Raw genomic sequence first — 23,752 nt, forward strand, 5'->3', positions numbered from 1 at the left:
CCAAAACCCTAAAATCGACCGAAAACCTAAAAGTCGGCCCGACTCTCAAAAATCAGCCAAAAACTCGAAAGTCGGCACAAAACCCTAAAAATCGGTAGAAAACGTGAAAGTCTGCCCCAAACTCAAAAATCCACCAAAAACCCTAAAACCAGTCAAAAACTCAAAAATCAGCCGAAAACTCGAAATTTGGCTGAAAACTCGAAATTTGGCTGAAAACTCAAAATCGGCCCGTCGAGTTTTAGGTTTTTCGGTCAATTTTAGAGTGTCGGGCCGAGTTTTAGGGTTTTGTGCCGACTTTTGAGTTTTCGGCCGATTTTTTAGAGTCGGGTCGATTTTAGGGTTATGGGCACATTTTTTAGTTTCGAGCCGACTTTCACGTTTTCGGCCTTTTTTAGGGCTTTGGACCGATTTTTAGGGTTTTGGGCCGATTTTTGAGTTTTCGGTCGACTTTCGATTTTTTGGCCACGTTTTAGGGTTTTGTGTCGTCTTTTAAGTTTTCGGTTGATTTTTGAGAGTCTGACTGATTTTTAGGGTTTTCGGCCGACTTTCGGGCTTTCGGCCGATTATATTAAGATAAAAAAAATTTAAATGAAGGAAATTCAATTGTACTACCCAAACAAAGAATTTTAAATTGAGGGAATTTCACTATTTTATCCAAACAATAAAATTTGAAATTCAAGGAAATAGCATTTAAAATCCCTTGAATTTTTACAATCCCTTATCCAAACACAACCTTAGGGAATAAAATGATCAATATTGTAAGCATAGAGGTCATATAAGTGTTTAAAATGGTATTTAAATATATGTAAAAATGAGGGAAAATTTACTATGGACCACTTTTTGGTGGTGCAAAGTGCACCCCTTTTTGACCGACAATAGCAGGTTTTTAAAAAAAATTAAAAAACATATTTTTCATAATCTTTAATTAATTATCTAAACTAGGTTTATTAAAAATAAGCTAATCCCTAAATTAAACACTTCACCCATCTTCAGACTTCTTTCCATTTCTCCATTCATCCCACAGCCTTGTTCTTTCCTTCACAGACACAGAAATTAGCTAGAGAATTATGGGGAAGAAGATGAATCAAAGAACCCAAAAATCACAAACCCAGTAAACCCTCATCCTCCTCCTTTCATCTGGGTTTGGGTTTTTTTGTTTCTGGACAAATTGTAACTTCATCACCTCCCTCACCACACTACACATCATTCACCATAACCAAAGCAAAATGTCACAAACAAAAAAACAAGAAACCCAATAGTTCAGCTAATCAAATATACTGCAGAACTATATTGCATTCCTTCTCCTTTTTTTATTTTTTCCTCTTTACAAACATGTGTTTAAGATGAAAAACAGATCTGGGAATGAGTAAAAAAACTACATCTGAAAAAATTGAATTCTAGATTGAGAAAGATCCATCCTTCACCACCGTAACCCACACAACAACACCCTCAAAACCCAGAAATCACACTCAACATCCACCACCACACTCCTCAAAACCCAGAAATCACACTCAGCAACACAACATTCTTCACCATAACACAAGCCCAGTTGCAGAGATGGTTCAGTTTCCGATGCAAGCCTCAACTGTGGATTCCCGGTGGTTCTGGGGTGGGGTGGGGTTGTGGCTAGGTGAATCAATCACCAAGCTTCTACCTTTTCTCTGCTTTGGCTTCAGATCTGAACAAGGATGGAGGTGTTGTGAAGCAGATCGAAGCCATGCAAGGTTGTGTTTCCATCAATTGAACCAGAACAGAGTTGCTTCCTCCGAAGGAGATCGAAGCTTGCAAGGTTCCCAGCACCCAGTCTTCCACCGCATCTCGGTCGCGCATCACATCAGCGGCGAGGTCGTAGAGGTCGACGAGCCATGCAGAGGGAGTAGTGGTCGCGAAGCTTGTCAACGTCGCATCCGATGCAGGCGCCGATGAAGGTGTGGTTAGGGTTTGCGAGGAAAGAGGTGAGGCGGTTAGGGAGCAGTGGGGGTGGCCGGAGAAATCGTTGGCACCGGCGGCGGCGAGGGAGAGGGAGAAGTGGGTGAGGATGGTGAAGCTTCAGCAATTCTGGAGAAGAAGGATTTAACCTAATTTTGTATTTTACCATTTTAAATTTTTGTGATTAATAAATATGTATTTTTATTTTTATTTTTTAAACCGGGAAACCTATAATAGAAAGTCAAAAGGAGAGTGGTGCAACATAGACCAGGAAAAACTGGTCCATAGTAAACGGCTCCTAAAAATGATACTTAACAAAGTAATTCCTGTCAAAATAAAAACAAGGAATTGCTTCGGATATGAGATTTTTGATGAAGCCATGAAGGCACTCCTACATTCAGGGCCTAGCAAGCGTGACGTGATCTATAGTGGGTCCATTTAATCTCAATTATGAAACTAAATACATTAATTTACTAAAACTATTTTACTATTGTTATATAATTTAAAAAAAAAATACTATTGTTATACAATAAATACATCAGTTATTTAAAATAGATAATATAATCGTACGATTTTAAAAAAATCCAGTTGATATTTTTGTCGGATCCAACTCCAACTCCATAATGTACTGTAATTAATCTGATCTGGGATGATGAGATGCTAGTACTGGCTCGGAGTCAGCCACAACACTCAAACATCACCCACCACATAAAACCTTACAACCTTAAACGTGTTAAACCATAATCTTTGAAAAACTCGAACTTGTTAATGGTGTGAACCTTTGAAAGTCTCCATTTCTCTCAATGGCTTCTTCTACTTGTGCTCTCTCACCTTCTGCCAGATTACAACTCACCAAAACCACCCTCGCTGCTCCACTCTCTTTCTATCACCGTCAGTCTTTGTAATGCATCAGTTTCTGTGTTTTCTTTTTAATTTTTCTGCAAGTTTTATTGCTGAGTTTTGGTGCTTTTTGAAGGAAGCAAGTGTCAAATGAGCAGAAGGGGTTTTGCTGTGAAGGGGATCGTGGCTTCTGGAGTTTCAGTCATGGCTTCTACTCTAACTGCAGAACCTGAGCCAGCTCAAGGTTAGTTAGTTAGTTAATGATGACATTCAATGATTCAGGTTGAATGTTAATCTGTATATATAAATGGAAAACTGGAAACCCTTTTAAGAGAAGGAACTTGGACTTCTTCAGGTTCGGAAAGACTACCATTCAAACCAGAAGGGTACAATTATTGGACTTGGAGGGGTCATAAAATACACTATGTTGTGCAAGGAGAAGGATCTCCTATTGTCCTTATTCATGGCTTTGGAGCATCTTTGTTCCACTGGAGGTTTGTTTTCTTTTTGCCTGTTTCTCATGAAATCTTATTGCTAAGAGAATATTGGAAGATATTGTGAAAAGCCACCTAAAGTCCGTTTGGATACGGACTAAAGAGCACTTATTGGAGCTTATCTGCTGGAGAAAGCACTGAATAAGCTCTAAGAAGTTCTCTGGTTGGTACGCATCCAAACGGGCTGCTAGTCAATAACATCTCAGAAATTTTGGTTATTGATCGAGCACAATGATGTCGGGTGATTCATATAGCTGACCTCACTTAGTTAGATAAGAATTTCGTTGTTGTTTTATTTCTTTAAGTTTTGCTTTAGCCCCCAAAAAATAATTGAAGAGCAGCAGCCAAACGAAGAAAAAAAAAAGGACTGGCCCCCCTTGAGTCCTTGAGTGGTTCTGTTATGTGCATGCAGTCTTGGTTAGAATTCAATGATTGTTATGGTGGCTTCAACTGTTTATTTGATAAGTTAATTTTTGTCATTATGTCGAGAGTCATGTATCTGTATTTACATATGATTACCAGGTACAACATTCCAGAATTGGCTAAGAAACACAAGGTTTATGCCATAGACTTGCTTGGATTTGGGTGGAGTGAGAAAGCACTTGTTGATTATGATGCCATGGTGTGGAAGGATCAAGTTGTGGACTTCATGAAGGAAATAGTAAAAGAACCAGCGGTTTTAGTTGGAAACAGGTAATGACAGTAATACCTAGACTTACATCAGGGTATTATGCTGAAATACTGGATCCCTCTGTATTCCTAATATTTGCATAAGTTTTAGGTCTTTGTTTTCTCTGCATGGTTTCCCCTAATTCTATAAACTTTCTCTGTTGTGGCATACACTAGTTGGCCTCTCTTTCAAGGCAAGCCCTAGTAATCATGATATTTTCTTTCAGCCAAGTTAGCAACACAGATTTCATTAATTAAAACAAGATTTGCAAAAGTATCTTCACTATAGAAAATGAAATCTCAATATTCTGTTGTCAAATTATGCTGCCATAGTGTTTAGCTTTCCCTTACTTGGACGGTTGGACCTGTCAAATTAATTGATGATTTGTAGTGTCATGAACCAACTATGCCAAAAGTTTAAACTATTGGATGAAGGCATATTAATGATTTTATATTATATTTCTAAGACACAGAAGGTGGAACACTGGAACTTACAAATCTGTTTTATGTTTAGTATTGACTTTAACCTATCTAGGCAAAATGATTAAAAATATGATGTTTATCTCCCAATCATGATTTTTTCAGCCTTGGAGGATTTACTGCTTTGATCTCAGCAACTGGGTTGCCTGAGCTTGTCAACGGAGTTGTTTTACTGAATTCTGCAGGACAATTTGGTGATGGGAACAAGGAAAGTAAAACTTCTGAAGAAACATCTCTACAAAAGTTTATCCTAAAACCTCTAAAGGAAGTTTTCCAGCGTGTAGTTCTTGGATTTTTGTTCTGGCAGGCAAAGCAACCAGCTCGGATTGAATCAGTCTTAAAGAGTGTAGGTTACTTGCTATATCAACTCAGATTTCATTTAAAGCTTAACAGGTGTATATTAAGTTTAAAGTACGACTCCTAAGAATTTCAATCAGAGTTCCATAACATATTAGTGAATAAGATCTCACTAAATAGGCTGATCAATCATATTTCTGTTTCCAAAATGTGAGGGTCCTTTTGTGTTAAGAATCATATTCAGGAGGCTTCTGTCTCTTGTGGGATTGCTTTTCTCGTTTTAGCAATTTTCTTTTACTTAATTTTTCGTACAAGTTGGTTTGTAGTAAAAAACTATTCAATTTAATTTATTTCCACTTGATATAATGTTGAATGCATAATTTATCAACACAGGTGTATGTAAATTCTTCTAACGTGGATGATTATCTTGTGGAATCTATAATGAAGCCAGCTGAAGACCCCAATGCTGGAGAAGTTTATTACAGGTACATGACCATGTTTATGCCAATATTTTTGTGTGATCAAAGTTCTATTTTGGTTTTCATCTTGGTATAAAAGAAAAATTTCTCAGGCTTTAGCAATGTCAATGAATAGAGAGGAGGATGCTAGAGCTCTAAACCAATAAATCGACCATTTTTGTGGCCTATATTTAGTTCTGATTATTCAAACTCTGTAGCATTCTTGTTATAGAGGCTCTAATAGCATGTCATAAACCAACTATTCCAAAAACTTAAGCTATTGGGTAAATGACACATGAATGTTTTTATATTATATTTCCAACATACTTCACTCCATGTTGTGTCCAGGTTAATGACGCGATTCATGACGAATCAGAGCAAGTACACTCTAGATACTGTTTTAAGCCAACTCTCTTGCCCCTTGCTTTTAGTCTGGGGTGACCTTGACCCATGGGTTGGTCCAGCCAAAGCAAATAGAATCAAAGAGTTCTATCCAAAAACAACCGTTGTGAACTTGCAGGCAGGGCATTGTCCACATGATGAGGTACCAGAGCTTGTGAACAAGGCCTTATTGGATTGGTTGAGCACACTCACTCCTGAAGTGTCTCTCCAAACAGTTTGAACTTGTATATTATTGTAAAGCGCCAATTAAAAACAAATTATTGACTAAGTTTCTACATGTTGTGGGTAAGTCATCACCATTCACCATACATTGTATACAGAAAGCTGGTTTGAGATATTCAGGATAGGGGAATGTGACCAGAATACACTATGGTCATGTTTCTGCATACGTGAACTTTTTTGAAGCCCATGTATGCATTTATTTCTTTCATATAACTTTCTTTGTCCTTAATCAATTAAGTTATGCATTTGCACTATGACTTTTCTCCTTCTAGGGGACTCCGTCAAGGCTCCTATGTCTCCATACCTCTTTCTCTTTGTGTATGGAAAAACTTTCTAATCTAATTCAACAGGAAGTAAAGGAAGTTGATGCTGGTAACTGGAAACACAGATTCATTTAGCCTGTAACTGTCTTGGTCGTTCTGATCTTCTATTTGCATATGATATTTTGTTATTTGATCATGCTTGTACTTGTCAAATTGAAATTATGGTTTCTGCTATGTATGAATTTTGTATTGCTTCTGGTTTGAAAGTTAATCTTCATAAGTCTCGCATGTCGTGCTATCCAATCCAAGAGTCTCCTCTATCCTGTGCACACGTAATTTTGACAAATACTTAGCTTTAGGAGAGTTAGGAGTACATATTTTAACTTTGCGTAGTAATTTACTAATTTTTGTTCTATCTTCACTTGGTTCTTTTCATAATACAAAAAATATAATTTGCCAAAATAAAATAATAAAAACACTAATTACTAGTACATGGTCATGGGTACTGCTTAGTTCTTACCATGTGTGCGGCTGTTGTGTTGTGGTAGTGTCTTTCAGTAAAGAGAGCCAAAGAACACTTTGTAGGAGGCTCTCTCAGAAACAGAGTATCGAAGCTTCCTCCATGTGCCATACCCGCGAGCAAGTCCACAACTAGATTACCTTCTTAATATGTGTTACCCTTACCATCCAATTCCTCTACAGCCGTTCTTGGATAGAGTGGATCATCGCTGCACAAGAGTGTTGGGACGGACAAGGCTAAATGATCGAGTGATCTAAAAATTCTAGAATCTGGACAACATATACATATAAATTTATAACATTTAAAATATATATTATTATAAGTTTGAATACACATCATAAATGTTAACTACAACTTTTCATATGTGTAGAAAGACATAAATATGGCTTTAGTCCCTCGCCGGAGTAAAAGTGGGGATTGGTCCTCAATTTTTGGTAAAATGATTGGTTTTGGTCCTTCCGGCCGGTTGGGTCCGCCAGCTGATGTGGCCCTTGCCACGTCAATTAATGAACTTGCTGGATTTTTTTTCTTTTTTCATTTAAAAAAAATAAAATTTTAACACACCAATTAACCCTCACTAACTAAATCTTTTTTTAATTCATGATGTTCATCTTTCAATTCCAAAAAATTTCATTGATCAGACCGTGAACCACACTCCCACTTTAAATTCCTTCCTTTATTTCCAGCCCATTATTTATAGTTCATACAACTTCATTCTAAAAAACCAAGACTTGGAACAAGAAGAAGAAGAAAACATGTGCCTAGAAACACAAGAACATCCTCTGTTTTTGTACTTTTTCATCTTTTCCGCTGTAATCTCCACCATTGTCAAAAATTCTTCCCACACAACTCAATCATGGTCCTCTCCCAACAACACATTCTCCCTCCGATTCATTCCCCTCCACCCATAACAATCTTCTTCCCCTGCTTCCTTCATCGCCGCAATCGTCTACTCCGGCGGCTCGCCCACCATCTGGTCCGTCGGAAACGGCGCCACCATCAACCTTCTAAATTAGCCACCACACCGCACCATGCAAAACAGAACCTCGTAAACCTCCAGATCTCAACCCCGAAAAGCCAAACCATCAAAATCATCGCTGGTGGAAATCTGGATCTAACTAAGATGTATGTGAAAATCTGGATCTTTGCTTGTGGTTCTCCAGGAACGTGTTCCAATCTCGCCGCTTCTGTGACTCGTAAGGGCTCGGCGGCGCCGGTGATAATCCCTCCGGTGGTGGTGGTGATGGAAAAAGAAGGTGTGGATGGTGGCGGTTTAAGGAGAGAAGAAGGAGAGAAGGTTTAAGTAATTAACAAAAAATTAAGATAAAGAATAAAAACAAAAAAATTAATTAAGATATAATTAATATGTTTTTTAAATAAAAAAAAGGAAAAAAATCCAGCAAAGCTCACTAATTGACGTGACAAAGGCCACATCAGCTGGCGGAGCTCCGGTGTTGACCCAATCGGCCGAAAGGACCAAAACCAATCATTTTGCCAAAAACTGGGGATTGATTCCTACCTTTACTCCGACGAGGGACTAAAGCCATATTTATGACAAAGGTTGGGGACCAAAAACTGGATTAAGCCTTGTAGAAATATTATAAGGTTTTTCTAAATTAAATTCCAAAATTACTTTTTAATTTTTCAATTTTGTGTGTTGAATAACATTTTCCGGATAAGAATCAGATGGACCCACACTAATCCACTGAAACCCGAATGTTCCCTTGATATTAGCACAAAGGAGAATCTCCGCTGTCAACCCTCCGATGGTATCTATCTAATTTTAATCTTACGACTTGACATTGACTCAAATTCTCAATACTGAATGACACGTACCCGAAATAACAAAATAGCTTTTCTTATAGAAAAAAAAAAAAACACTCTGGGTCCTTCTATTTCATAATTGCGTATCTCACTGATACTCACTCAGTAACGTTCCTCTCATCTCACTAATCACACACACTATTACTACTACCTTTCATTTCAAAGTGCTCATTCTCTCTCTGCTTTCACTGTAAGTTTCCCCATTCTCTATCTCTCTCTTTTCTTTCTTCAGTCTGTTATTGCTTTAATTTTCGTGTTCTCCTCACTAAGCTCTCTCTAATTTCCAAGCTTTTCCAACATTCACTTCTTGAAACCCATTTACCCCCAGAAACTGAGTTTCTTTCCTTCTTTGCTTTCACTTTAATTTTGAGGTTGATGATTCTTGTTTCTGTATATTGTTTCATTTGTTAATCGCATTTTAAAGTCGTTAGCTAGATATTAACATGATCTTTAGTTCAGAAAGATTCATAGTTCTTCACTGATTCATCATTCTAGTTATTCTGAGTGATATATGGTTTAATTGCTGCAAGAAACTGTCATGATTTGTATAAAGCATGACATTTTTTCTTAACTATTTTGATTCTGTATATGTGTTAGCTAGCTGGGAAATAAGCAAAAATGGCTAGCAATGAAGAACAAAGTTTCAAGACTTTGGGATTGCCTAATGTTGTGCTGAATGAAAGAATTCTTTCTTCTCTCACTCGGAGAGATTTCGCTGCTCATCCTTGGCATGACTTAGAGATTGGTAAAATCACTTCTCATATGTGTTTCTAATTCCATCTCATATTTACATTCATTATAATGAATTGATTAATCATTAATACATATTTTCTCTCTTTTATCTTTAAATGGAAATTGAATATTTTGTGCTTCCAGAATCTCTGTTTAGTTTCAACTTTGATTTCATTCAATATTGGGCTGAAAATTACCAATGGTTTCATACATGCAGGGCCAGGAGCTCCATCAATTTTTAATTGTGTAAGTTTTTCTTTCTTTTCTATATGTTTTATTCATGCATAAAGGTTTAGGGACTTAGGGGGGAAAACCTGTTGTCAAGGTCTATTATTTACATTCCACATTCCTGGTCAGTGCAGGGTAACCATGACCATGACATGAGTTATTGTTTTGCTGCATTGTTTCTGTGTTATACATACATAAAGCTTAGGGAAGAAAATTACAATCTTTTGACAATTCTCTTATTTGCATACCAAGTTCCTGCTAAGCATGGTCAATGCCTATCTGGGTTTGGGGCAATTAATTGCGTTTCTGATCATCCATGGTAAAACATATATACAGTCTTTGTAACTTGTAGTATGTATGGTTTTAAAAGAAGCTTTAACAGGGACATGGTGCTAATGTGAAACTGAATTAATTAATGGCTTTAGATGATAAATGTGGCACTCAACTAGAATCCTGTTAATGTTTGTTTCTAAGAAATAAAGAGATTTTTGCTATGGCAGGTGGTTGAAATTGGTAAAGGCAGCAAGGTTAAGTATGAGTTGGACAAGGCAAGTGGACTTATAAAGGTATGATTACCATTCTTGATTTAATGGCAAATTAAAGTGTTTTTCTTATAAGGGAATTGTATCCTCAATTACCATTTTTGCATTCATCACCAGAATATTGTCTGCTTTTAAGTTTAAATGCCTTCCAAAACTCTATCACGCTCTCAAAAAAAGAACCCAAATTGTTAGGGGTCATTTGCCTTTGAAAACTCCATAACTTACATGTCTAAGTTCTTAGGAGAAAGATTGTTAATGTTTTATGTTTAGGTTTAAATGGAGTCAATTTTATAAACTGGCAAGATAAAAATGGTAACTCAAATACTTTCAATGGATGGTGTCCAAATTCTCTGTATTGAGTTATAGGATGCTTCTATGCGATTGTTGTGCTGCTTAACATAGATAATAGTTTGGTTTCTTGCTGTGAAATATATGTTACTTTGTTCTGAAGCATAACTAATGCATGGGGTGAATAACTTAGGTTGATCGCATCCTTTACTCATCTGTTGTCTACCCACACAACTATGGTTTTATCCCAAGAACCATTTGTGAAGACAATGATCCCATGGATGTCCTGGTTCTGATGCAGGTAACAAGTAACAACGCTTCAAAAACTTGTCCATGATATTTGACGGAAATGTCTGTTTTCTTTGAAAAATTCAAACTTAACTTAGATTGAAACTTTTATATTGAGTAGGAGCCTGTGATCCCTGGTTGTTTCCTTCGTGCTCGTGCTATTGGATTGATGCCCATGATTGACCAGGTAAAAGTTGCACCCTACTGCTATATTGAGATTCTAATACGATGTCATAAATCAATTTATTCAGTAAGCCTATGTTGTTAAATTAAGGCACATGAGTGGCTTTTGTGATCTGCTTTGACTTTTTCTCCCTTTTTGTCTTAAGTTGGCTTTCAAAATCATACCATTTGGATGATGCTCTTCTGCTGTAAAATTAATGCATTTGTAGAGAAAGTATCAAATTAAACGAGTTCTGGTACAGGGAGAGAAGGATGACAAGATCATAGCAGTTTGTGCTGATGACCCTGAGTTCCGTCATTACAAGGACATCAAGGAGCTTCCTCCACATCGGCTTGCTGAAATTAGAAGATTCTTTGAGGACTGTATCCTGTTATATGCATAATTCAAGTCTCTCCTATGTTTTTGTGACCTTTTAAATCCGAATCATAAATTTTGCACTTTTATCTGTCTCTGCTATCAATAGTGTACTCTCCATGTATGATGTGTGTCCTTAAGCTAGCCACCCTAGACAAGAAGAATGAGAACAAAAAAGTTGATGTGGAAGACTTTCTACCAGCTGAAGCTGCTGTTCAGGCTATCAAATACTCCATGTGAGCTATTTTTCTTTACAATCATGTTGGAGTGAAACTTATATTTCTCACTAGTCTTTCTCGGTTTTACTTTTCAATTGAAGATCAAATGATTCATTTAATATTTAGCCTCACTTTCATTCATGGACTTTCCCCCCTTCCTTTTGCAGGGACCTTTATGCTGCCAGTGTAGTCCAGAGCTTGAGGCAGTGATGATGACTTGTTTAGAAAAATGCAGTGACATCCAAGTATATTAGCACAATGTGTATGAAGCATTGAAGCTAATCATTTTGATATTTTTGTCATGCTATTGCACCCTGATAATTGGCTTCTTGCAATAGTTATCTGAATCTTCTGATTAGTTCAGCTTCCATGAATAGAAATAGATATGATACATTTATATAGTAAGTAGTCTCTCTCTCTCTCTCTCTCTCTCTCTCTCTCTCTCTCTCTCTCTCTCTCCCTCTCTCTCCCTCTCCCTCCCTCGGTCATGTGTGGGGATAAGCGGATTACACAATGAGAAGTCACTCTTCCTTCCCTCCTTTAGAAGCTTCCCCTCTAAATTTGATCATAATACAATGTCATTGGCTCTAAATGAGCATGGTTTGTGTAATTGTGTGCAAATTTATGTTCATCAACTGTATGGGAAGAATTGGATGACTTATGGGAACCGAGATGTATTACAAGATGTGGATCGCAAGTGGTCTATGTTGATGACAAACTAATAGATCCCATGTGAAGTGTTTTGGTGTTGTTCAGAAATCACAACCAGGAATTGTTAGAACTTAGAAGATACTCCCTCCGTCCCCTATTATACGATACTCTTTTTGAGTTTTTTTTGTCTCATAATATAAGTCACTTTACATTATCTATGGAGCATTAATTATAGTTTTCCATGTTTACCCTCATATTTAATACTCCACATTCAAAGAATTTTTATGTTCCCAAAATTTTGATTGATTTTCAAGACCCTTATAGTTTAAAGGTAGTGAAATATTAATATGGAGAGAGAATTTCATATGAGGTGATTTTGGGAAGTGTCTTTAAAAAACTACAAATTTATTGCTCTTAACAATTTTTCTTAATTCTAAAGAGTTGGGTAAAAGTGACTTATAATAGGGAACGGAGAGAGTAGCTAAGTTGTTTACTTTCAGAAAAACATTGGCAAGTGATTCAATTGTTCACTTTGTCATATGGTCCATTGGGAACAAGTATTAAGGAAGCATTTTCAACCACAAATAAATATGAAAAAAATAATTATAAAACCCGAAAAAAAGTGTGGCTGAAAATTATTATACTAACTACTAGATATTATACCCGTGCGTTGCACGGGTTTATTTACGATATTTTTTAATATTATATGAAAATTACTAAAGTGTAATTATATAAATAATAAATATTAAAATATTTCTTAAATATAAATATAACAGAAAAAATTATTGTGTTTATACATCGAAATAGATAGTATTACGGTTTTTTTTTATGCATTAAATTACTTGTATTCAAATTCTCTTTTTTTTTTGGGCGAGAGATTAATCTCACGGCTTTCGGCTGTGGGGATACTTTGGTATTCGAATTCTCTTTATGTAAATAAACAATATTACTGAAATATAAAAATAATTGAAAAAGAAAATATTATTAATAACATAAGAAAACTTGAGAAAATATTTTTACTACTATGTTTTTCAAATAATACACACATGCAGTATATTTAATAGTAAATATCTTCTAGAGACATTCATTTAATTTTGAAACTATTTTTCTAGATTGTTCATTAATAAATTTTATATTTACTACTATTTAATTTAAATTATTAATATTGTCTACATATAAATATGTTTCTTAATTTTTTTTGTCTCTCAATTTATGATTGATAGTTAATATTCTAACTATTTTTAAGTACTACGTAATAAATTTTTCTTTTGTATAAGAAAATGAAAAGTTGACAATTAATAGTTAATAATATAGTTAATAACATAAAATATTCATCAATAACTTATTACTATCATTACGTTCAAATTTTTTTTATTACTATCAATATTAAGAAAAATCACAAATTAATTTAAAATTATTTTTTAAAATAACACAAAACTACATTATAGTCAATTAAAACAACATGCATAATCATTTCAGATTTTAAAAGTAAATTCCTATGTTATCGTACCCATATTGAGAGGAGATATTTCTCAACACTCTAATATTATATTATATATATATATATATTTCTCTTTCGAAAAAAAAGTAAATTCCAAAATATATATTTACAAAAAGCATTCAACCATTAACTAATTTCAATATTTAACATGTTTATTTTTATTTAAAAGATATTAATTCGTGTTATTTTTGTATCTAACTTTAGCACTTAATTTTTTATTTATACGTAAAATGTAGTAATAAGTTTTGTTGGTTAATTTTTAAAATTCATCAACTTATGATTATAATTAAAATTAAAATTTTAATATATAAGAGTTTGAAATTTTTTACAATTAGTTATAAATGTAAAATTTATTTTACTATATATTTTTATTAATGTAAATTTAGTCAATTTAAATTATTATTATTCAAAATTTGTCTTCAAGTTATAATTAATAGTTAAAATTTAATCACTATTAAAAATTATTTTAAAATATGGGAAATTGAAAAAAAAATTTAATTTGGAAATTGAAAGGTTTAACAATTATTAATTAATATAATGAATAATAAAGTAAATATAGTTATTTTTTAGTTTTGTATTTTATTATCTAATGTATTTAATACAAATGTGGTAATCAATGCAAAAAAGTTCAAGTCTCCTTTACATATATACTAGAAATAATACTCGTGCGTTGCACGGGTTTATTTACACTATTTTTTTAATATAGTATAAAAATTATTACAGTGTAATTAAATTTCTTTTGTATTAGTATTAAATTAATTTTAAAAACTTTGGTTGTAATATATTTTATTGATTCGGGTTCTCTGTTTTTAGGTTTATTATTGTGGTTTCAACTGCAGAGGTGGTGATTTATCATATATCCGGTTTTAATATAAGTTATAATAACATATTTTTTTTATACTTTTTATCAACAATAAAATATTTTTAAATTTTTTTTGAACTTGAAATAATTTTAACTTAAAAATTATAAAAAGTTATAATTTTAGTATCGTAAAATATTATTTAGTAAATTTAAATTTATTCAACTTTTGTTATAATTATTTTTCTCTGTTATGCTTCCTCCAGTTATTTTTACTTCTATATAATAGATCAAAAATCATATTAAATTTGTTTTTCAAATAATATACACATTCAATATAGTAATAATAATATCTTATAGAGACATTTTTTTTTTAATTTTCAACTATTTTTTCGATATTAATTATTAATAAATATTTTTTTATAAGTAATAAATAGTAATAAGTTTTATTTTTTATTTTTTTTTAATTTCTCAACTTATGATTAATAACTAATAATATTTATAATTATTATTAACAATAATGTAAAGAATATAAACAAATTATTATTAACAATCTATTATTGTCATTAATGTAAGGTAGTCAATTTCAATTATTATTATTTTTTAAAAATTCACCTCAAGTTGTAATGAATAATTAAAATTTAAATAATTTAAATATTTCATTTTAAATAAGAGAAATTGAAAAGTTTTAAATTTTAATATTTACTTTTAAATATGAGAAATTGAAAAGTTTAACAATTAATAAGTAATATAATGAATAATAAAGTTGATGTAGTTTTTATTTTAGTTTTCAATTTTTTTATTTAATGTTTTTAATTCAAAATAAATTTACTATTTTTATGTGTTTAATGTTATTTTTTCAAGTCTGCTTTACATATGTGTGTGTGTATATATATATATATCTAGAAATTTTTTTATTTTAAAAGTATTTTATCTAAATTAATTATTAATAAATATTATTTTGTTTTTAATTTTGATTTTTTAAATTTGTTAAATGCAAAACTCAAGTCAATTTTAAGTCTATGAATGTTGTTATTTAATATAAGTAGTTGAATAGTTTTTTATAGGCTAAAAAGCATTTTTGGCCCCTGATGTTTCAAGTTTGTGCAAATTCTGCCCCTACTCTATTTTTGTCGATATTTCTACCCCTCATGTTTTCAAACAGTGCACCGTCTACCCCTCCGGAGGGGTAGACGGTGCACTGTTTGAAAACATGAGGGGGTAGACGGTGCACTGTTTGAAAACATGAGGGGTAGAAACATCGACAAAAATAGATAGGGGCATAATTTGCACAAACTTGAAACATCAGGGGCAAAAAATGCTTTTTTATAATACAAATTTTTTCAGTTTTTAATTTATTAAATTACATATTTTTTAATGTATTTAATATAAAAGTATGTGAGGTTTTATAATTTAATGCATTTATTGCATGCAAAAAGCACAAGTGTGCTTTACATATATATATATATACTCCCTCCGTTCCTTTTTAAGTGTCATTTTAGAACAATTTTTTTGTTCCTATTTAACTTTCGTTTTGATATTTTAGGTTTATTTTATCAATTATACCCTTACCTTTTCAATAACTCCACTTCACATTTTTCATAAAATTCTTCTTTCTTAATAACTATGAAGACCTTTATGACTTTATGATTGGGTGAGAGTGGTAGATGGTTTAATGATATGAGAGAGTGGAAAAAAAAACTAACAATCCACTATCTTGGTTAGAGAGATTTATGACTTTATGATTGAGATGTGAGAGGGTAGAATGGGAAAAACAACTCTAATAATCCACTATCTTGGTTGGAGAGTTTTATGCTAAAACGACACTTAAAAAGGAACGGAGGGAGTAGATTGTATCGATCGCTAATATTACCATTATATCTCTTTCTCTTTTATCTCTCTCCCATATCATTATGACATGATAATATGAGAGAAAGAGAGATAAAATGGCCGGTAACTTAAAAGGGTTTTTCAATTTCAGCCACTCAGTTCTTTTGGGGTTTTTAATTATTTTCATATCTATTTGTGGTTGAATGCTTCCTCATACTCCCATTAGACCCTTTGAGTAGCATACGCATTGAATCATCCGTCAAAAGCATAGCTAGTTTTTTAGTACAAAGTGAATTATGGATGAACTCTATGAAGCACCATTGCGGTCGCCGCTCAGTTTTCATATAACTCAAGTAGTAAGAGCTAATGACATATGGGTTGGGGAGGAGAATGTCTATGGATCGATTCTTGGAGAGTGCAATTTATTTTTGCAATGTACCAAAAAAAATATTAATTTTGAAAAATATTTAGCTTTAACATTTATATTTGGGTCCTTGAAAAAAAAAAGGCTAGCTACACCTGCGGATTCCATGATGACTCTCGTAAATTTGCAAGACAAGGGAAGCTTAAAACCATGGAAGACTCCCCTCAATTCAGCCATTTAAATAGAGTCATTCTAACAGCGGATTGAAATATTTTATGTCTCAAAATTGTCTCTGATTCTTGTTTCTCCAATGAAATTTTTAAGTATTTTTTTTTTGAAACTAATGAAATTTTTAAGTTGAAAGATTTTATTGGTGAAATGAGAAATTGAGACGCTATATAGGGATAGAATATCAATATCCCCAAACAGCATATGTAAGAATTAATGCAGTAGATTGGGCTAAGTTAATAAATTATCTTAAAAACAAGTAGTAGTTTACACTTTACAAGGTTGAACTGCCATATGCCAAGATTTGCTTTGATCATCTTGGGCCCAAATGTTTCATGTGTTTGAAGAACTCGCATCAATTAGATGATAAAAGCCCAAAATTCAGGCTAAAAAATAAATGATCAATCACCAAAAAGTAAAAAAATTATCTTAGCAGGGGAAAAAAATTCCATTGCTGGGAATCGAACCCGGGTCTCCTGGGTGAAAGCCAGATATCCTAACCGCTGGACGACAATGGAGTATTTGATAATGTATGTCATCTAATAGTATATAACATTTAATTCGAAACAATATAATGTGAAGCTAATGAATTAGCAAATATTTTTGGCTTCTCTACATGCCATACATACATTTTCAAAAGTAGAAAGAATTCAAATTTCTCATACCAAATTAAATATAATAATTGTGAAATTTAGTACTCCCTCCGTCCCTTATTATAAGTCACATTTTTTTAGTTTTTATTGTCTTATAAGATAAGTCACTTTACAATATCTATGAAGCATTAATTATATTTTTTCCATGTTTACCCTCATATTTAATACTCCATATTCAAAGAACTTTCATGTTTCCTAAAATTTTACTTGATTTCCAAGACCCCTTATAGTTTAAAAGTAGTGGAATGTTAATATGGAGAGAAAATTTCATATGAGGGTGATTTTGGAAAATTCTTTTAAAAAGCTACAACTTTATTACTCTTAACTAATTTTCTTAATCTTAAAGAATTGGGTAAAAGCGACTTATAATAGGGGACGAATGGAGTATTTGTTTGTGTAGTTTTATTTATGTACATCTGAATGCATATTCGTGTGCACAATATGACTAATGGATCTACCTTAGCAATTACCTACACCCTCTGGTTACATATATAAGTAAAAATAACTTTTTAGGTTCATTGATGTAATGAATGTATCTAGTCATTACATGAATGAACCTAAAAAGTTATTTTTTGCTTATATATGTGATCGGATGGTGTATTCGTTTATGTATTTATTAGATTCCATATTCTAAATGTCTCTTCGTTAACAACTTCTTTTTCTCAATTATTTGCTCAAACCAGAGGATAAATTTATGAATTCAAATTAATTAAAATCAATTCAAAACAAATCTTTATACATTGTTATATACAAATCGATCATCAAGTGGGACACCCTAATTTCTCGGTTATTTCCAATCAAATGATGTGAGTAATGTCCAACTACCACAATGGGTGGCTACTGCCTAGGCAAAGGACGATGAAGATCAATGTTGATGCACGGTATCGACGGTATCAATGATGGGCTTTGGCATGGTGGTTAGAAATTCGTGCAGACAGGTTCTAGTGTCTGCTTCGTCGAAGTGGTCGCTAGTGTCACTGAGTTCTCTTGTGGAAGCCATGGCTCTGCGGTGGTGTCTCCAAATATCCATGAGCTTGAATTTCACAATGTTATGGTGGGAACTGGAAACCAACAGTTTGGTGATTGTAAATGTTTGGAAGAGGAGTGCTACGTTTTTTCTTATTTAGTTGTAGTTATTTCAGATTGTGTTTATGTTTCTTGTTTATTTCGTCATTTTGATTTGGTTCATGTTCGTCTGCGGACATTTTAGCCAAGTTTTCTGTTTTGCATTACAACTTTATAAGGATTGAAGAATATCCGTCCGGTTTGGATGAAGTTCTTTCTTCCACTATTTTGATAGTTGAGTAATAAAATCCTATTCTGCTGTAAAAAAAAATATGTGAGTAATGTGATTCAATAAACTGATGGCTACATGCATGTTTAAATAAGGTAATTGTTAAACGCACCCCCTGACATTTAATTCCACCCCCTTACATATGTAAAATCTAAAAATGCCCTTGAATTTTTCTCCCTTCGCTACGCACTTTAAAGTGCGTGCGTGTTCTATAACGCACTTTAAAGTGCGTACGTAGCTCTTGTGAAAGTAGACCGTTTGGGCTTTCTAAAAAGTGGTCATAAGCCTAAAACGGATAAAAGATGAGGGAGTTATGCCTGTTGCAAGTTAAGGAAAAAATTTTAAAGGGCATAACTTGTAACGGTCATAACTCCCTCATAACTTATTTCTCTTTGTTCTCAAAAAAAAAATTCAAAATATAATATTTATTTTCCTAGTTTGGCCCTTAAGGAGTAGAGAATGAATTTTTGAACTTTTCAACATAATGGTGGGTGTAGTAACATGCTGAATTTATTAGTAGACACAGATTCATTGAATCTACATTGAAAGGAATAAAGGTAAGTAATTGTCATTAACTATGTACTAAATTTGGGTTTCACGGGTTTTCAATTAGTTCCTTTAATACAATTTTGAAAAAGGAAATATAACTTATTAATTGATAACTAAAATTCAAATTTCAAATTTAAGATTTTAAGTAGTTTAAAACGTAATAAATGCATATATCCAAGAACACTAATTTTTAGCACTATTTTGATAAACACGTACTAACATGCATAATTTATTAATAAATTTTTATTAAAATTTTTAAAAATGTATTTTTTAGTCAATAATAAATTAAAATGTTAAAAAAGGTAAGTTTTTTAGTCAATAATTAATAATTAATTTTTTAGTTGATAGATTTTTTGAATTCATTGCAGTCATAATATGAATTTTGAAATCATGAATTGTAAAAAATAAATGGGCGTAATTAAGGAATTAAAACTTATTTGGACTAATGATTTTTTTAAATAAATGACCGTTATTAATGCATTAAATTTGGAATCATTAATTTTTTTAAAAAATGATGAACTTTATGTTTGCTGAGCATTAATGTTGTAACTAATTGAAATTTTTACTTAGTATTATTGTGTAATAAATTCCTTATTATTCAATTCAATTAAATGTCTGCTTTCAAGCTGTTAATACTCTCTCCATTTCAGAATAAATGTCCACTTAGAGATGAAGCACACATATTAAGAAAGACAATTAATAATGTGTTAAGTTTTAAAAATATATTATTTGTTTTCCTAGTTTGCCCCTTAAGGAGTAGAGAATGAATTTCTGAACTTTTAAGCATAATTGTGGGTGTAGTAACATGCTAAATTTATTAGTAGACACAAAGTAAAGGTTTCTACATGGAAAGGAATAAAGGCAACTAATTGTCATTAACTTTGTACTAAATTAAGGTTTCACGAGTTTTCAATCGGTTTCTTTAATACAATTTTGAAAAAGTAAAATGCAACTCTTTATTGATAACTATAATTCAAATTTCACATTTAGATTTTAGGTAGTTTAAAACGTAATAAATGCTTATATCCAAGCACGATAATTTTTAGCACTATTTTGATAAACACGCACTAACATGCATAATTTATTAGTACACATTTATTACAATTTTAAAAAATGTAATTTTTTTAAGCCAATAATTAATTTATTTACTGAAAAATGTTTTTTACAATAATTAATAACTAATTTTTTAGTTGATAGACTTTTGGAATTCAAATCAGTCATAATCAGTCATAATCTGAATTTTGGAATAATGAGTTGTAAAAAATAAATGTACGTAATTAAGGAATTAGAACTTACTTGGACTAATATTTTTTTTTAATAAATGACCATTATTAATACATTAAATTTGAAGTCATTAATTTTTTAAAAAATTGATGAAATTTATGTTGGCTGAGCATTAAAGGTATGACTAATTGAATTTTTTTCACAGTATTTATGCGTAATAAATTCTCTATAATTTAATTTAATTAAATACATGCTTTCAAGCTGTTAACACTCTCTCCGTTTCAGATTAAGTGTCCACTTAGAGAAGATGCACACATATTAAGAAGTGATATTAATAATCTTAAGTTTTAAAAATATATTATTTATTTTCCATAGTTTGGCCCTTAAGGAGAAGAGAATGAATTTCTGAACTTTTCAGCATAATGGTGGGCGTAGTAACATGCTGAATTTATTAGTAGACACAAATTAAAGGTTTCTACATTGAAAGGAATAAAGGTAAGTAATTTTCATTAACTTTGTACTAAATTAGGGTTTCACGGGTTTTCAATCGGTTCCTTTAATACAATTTTGGAAAAAAAAATCACTATTTATTGATAACTATAATTCAAATTTCAAATTTATGATTTTAAGTAGTTTAAAACGTAAAAAAATGCATATATCCAAGCACGCTAATTTTTAGTACTATTTTGATAAACACGCCCTAACATGCATAATTTACTATAACATATTTATTAAAATTTTCAAAAAGAATTTTTTAGCTAATAATTAACTAAATTATTGACCAAGGTCAGTTTTTTTAGTCAATAATTAATAACTAATTTTTTACTTGATAGACGTTTTGAATTCATTGCTGTCATAATATATTGTTGTCATAATATTAATTCTGGAATCATGAATTTAAAAAACTAAATGGATGTAATTAAGGAATTAAAACTTATTTGGATTTTCCGATGAAGCAAAAAAAAAAACTTATTTGGACTAATGATATTTTTTAAATAAATGATTGTTATTAATGCATTAAATTTGGAGTCATTAATTTTTTAAAAAATTGATAAACTTTATGTTGGCTGAGCTTTAATGGTATAACTAAATGAAATTTTTTCTTAGTATAAATGTGTAATATATTTCTCATAATTTAATTCAATTAAATACCTCCTTTCAAGCTGTTAATATTCCATTCGTATCAGAATAAGTATTCACTTAGAGAAGATGCAAACATATTTAAGAAGTGCAATTAATAATGTTAACTTTTAAAAATATATTATTTGTTTTTCTATTTATTGATAACTTTTATTCAAATTTCAAATTTAAGATTTTAAGTATTTTGAAACGTAATAAATGCATAAATCCAAGCACGCTTATTTGTAGCACTATTTTGATAAACACGCACTAACATGCATAATTTATTAAAATTAAAAAAAAAAATTTAGCCAATGATTAATTGAATTATTGAAAAATGATTAATAACTAATATTTTAGTTGATAGACTTTTTGAATTCATTGCAGTCATAATCTGAATTTTGGAATAATGAATTGTAAAAAATAAACGGACGTAATTAAGGAAATAAAACTTACTTGGACTAATATTTTTTTAAATAAATGACCGTTATTAATGCATTAAATTTGAAGTCATGAATTTTTTATAAAATTGATGAACTTTATGTTGGCCGAGCATTAATGGTATAACTAATTGAATTTTTTACATATTATTAATGCGTAATAAATTCTTTATAATTTAATTCCATTAAATGCCTACTTTCAAGCTGGTAACACTCTCTCAGTTTCAGCATTAAGTGTCAACTTTGAGAAGATGCACACATATTAAGAAATGCAATTAATAATGTAAAGTTTTAAAAATATATTATTTGTTTTCCTAGTTTGGCCTTAAGGAGAAGAGAATGAATTTCTGAACTTTTCAGCATAATTGTGGGTGTAGTAACATGCTGATTTTATTATTAGACACAAATTTAAGGTTTCTACATGGAAATGAATAAAGGTAAGTAATTATCATTAACTGTATTAAATTAGGGTTTCACTGGTTTTTAATCGGTTCCTTAAATACAAATTTGAAAAAGTAATTGCAATTGTTTATTGATAACTATAATTTAAATTTAAATATTAAGATTTTAATTAGTTTAAAACATAATTAATGCATATAATCTAACACGCTGATTTATAGCATTATTTTGATAAACACGTGCTAACATGCATAATTTATAAGTAAACATTTATTAAAATTTTAAAAAAGGTATTATTTATCAATGATTAATAATTAACTTTGTAGTTGATAGACTTTTTGAATTCATTGCAGTCATAACATGAATTTTGGAATCAAGAATTGTAAAAAATAAATGGATGTAATTAAGGAATTAAAACTTATTTGGACTAATGATTATTTTAAAATAAATGACTGTTATTAATGCATTAAATTTGGAGTCATTAATTTTTTAAAAAATTGATGAGCTTTATGTTGGCTGAGCAGTAATGGTATAACTAATTGAAATTTTTACTTAGTATTCCCTCTGGTCCTATTTATAAGCAACAACAAAAAATCACATAGTTTAAGAAATGTAGTAAAACAAGATAAAATGCATTAAATTTGTCTTAAATCAAAATAAAAATTCAAAATTACCCTTTGTTATTAGCGTTGGAAAGTGGGAAAGAGAGAGAATAATTAATGAGACACATTTTACAAGTTTTTTTTGAAAAATAAATGAATGTTATTAATATAAGAAGTCTGAGCCAAAAGTAACTTCATACAAGAACAGCGTACAATACGATCTGAGCCTAAAACAAGACGACCAAACTACACCTTGCTCTGAGGAAAATAAACTCACCACCAACCCACATTTTACAAGTTAGAATTAATAAGGGCATAATTGGAAAAAATTAATTAATATAGCTCAAACTTCTATTTGGTTCTTATAAAAAGGACCAATATTTTTCTTCTCTTTCATACTTTTTTTTTTGAAAGAAAAAGGAGAATTATATATATAACAAAAGATGATTAGTACACCAAAAAGCTAAACAAAGCTCACTATACCCATCCCCCCAAAAAATAACCAATAAAACCCAAAAGATCCTAAGCCAACAAGGGTAGACAAAAACACCAAAAAGAGCCCCGGGCAAGCCAACAAGCACCCTCTAATCACCACTAACTAAATAGGACTGGAGGGAGTATTAATGTGTAATAAATTTCTTATGATTCAATTGAATTAAATACCTCTGTCAAGCTGTTAATACTCCATCTGTATCAGAATAAGTGTTCACTTAGAGAAGATGCAGACATATTTAAGAAGTGCAATTAATAATGTTAACTTTTAAAAATATGTTATTTGTTTTCCTAATTTGGTCCTTAAGGAGTAGAGAATGAATGTTTGAACTTTTTAACATAATGGTGGGTGTAGTAACATGCTGAATTTATTAG

General features: G+C 31.5%; 2 protein-coding genes and 1 non-coding gene across 6 annotated transcripts; 2 read left to right on the forward strand and 1 right to left on the reverse strand.

Annotated features, from left to right (window-relative positions):
• The first annotated feature begins 2,570 nt into the window (after nucleotides 1-2,570).
• LOC130711016 (pheophytinase, chloroplastic) lies at nucleotides 2,571-6,045 on the forward strand. Of its 2 annotated transcripts, none has more exons than XM_057560448.1 (7): nucleotides 2,571-2,820; nucleotides 2,906-3,013; nucleotides 3,125-3,263; nucleotides 3,786-3,956; nucleotides 4,518-4,758; nucleotides 5,103-5,194; nucleotides 5,516-6,045. In XM_057560448.1, the coding sequence occupies exons 1-7, from the start codon at nucleotides 2,733-2,735 to the stop codon at nucleotides 5,787-5,789; spliced, it is 1,113 nt and encodes a 370-aa protein (XP_057416431.1). In that variant the 5' UTR covers nucleotides 2,571-2,732; the 3' UTR covers nucleotides 5,790-6,045. The 2 variants fall into 2 exon arrangements, with proteins under 2 accessions (XP_057416431.1, XP_057416432.1); XM_057560449.1 differs by having other exon boundaries at nucleotides 2,578-2,830.
• A 2,382-nt stretch (nucleotides 6,046-8,427) lies between these two features.
• Nucleotides 8,428-11,637, forward strand: LOC130711017 (soluble inorganic pyrophosphatase 1-like). Of its 3 annotated transcripts, none has more exons than XM_057560450.1 (9): nucleotides 8,428-8,588; nucleotides 8,996-9,143; nucleotides 9,348-9,376; nucleotides 9,859-9,924; nucleotides 10,382-10,489; nucleotides 10,598-10,663; nucleotides 10,902-11,022; nucleotides 11,169-11,250; nucleotides 11,400-11,637. In XM_057560450.1, exons 2-9 carry the CDS (start codon nucleotides 9,017-9,019, stop codon nucleotides 11,440-11,442), a joined length of 642 nt encoding a protein of 213 aa, XP_057416433.1. In that variant the 5' UTR covers nucleotides 8,428-8,588; nucleotides 8,996-9,016; the 3' UTR covers nucleotides 11,443-11,637. The 3 variants fall into 3 exon arrangements, with proteins under 3 accessions (XP_057416433.1, XP_057416434.1, XP_057416435.1); XM_057560451.1 differs by having other exon boundaries at nucleotides 8,433-8,588; nucleotides 9,000-9,143; XM_057560452.1 differs by lacking the exon at nucleotides 8,428-8,588 and adding an exon at nucleotides 8,630-8,769.
• A 5,414-nt stretch (nucleotides 11,638-17,051) lies between these two features.
• On the reverse strand, nucleotides 17,052-17,123 carry TRNAE-UUC (transfer RNA glutamic acid (anticodon UUC)). Its single transcript has one exon. It is a non-coding gene; the product is annotated as a tRNA-Glu (tRNA).
• Between the last annotated feature and the right edge of the window lie 6,629 nt (nucleotides 17,124-23,752).

Source organism: Lotus japonicus, chromosome 4, assembly GCF_012489685.1.
Source record: "Lotus japonicus ecotype B-129 chromosome 4, LjGifu_v1.2".
NCBI lineage: Eukaryota > Viridiplantae > Streptophyta > Magnoliopsida > Fabales > Fabaceae > Lotus > Lotus japonicus.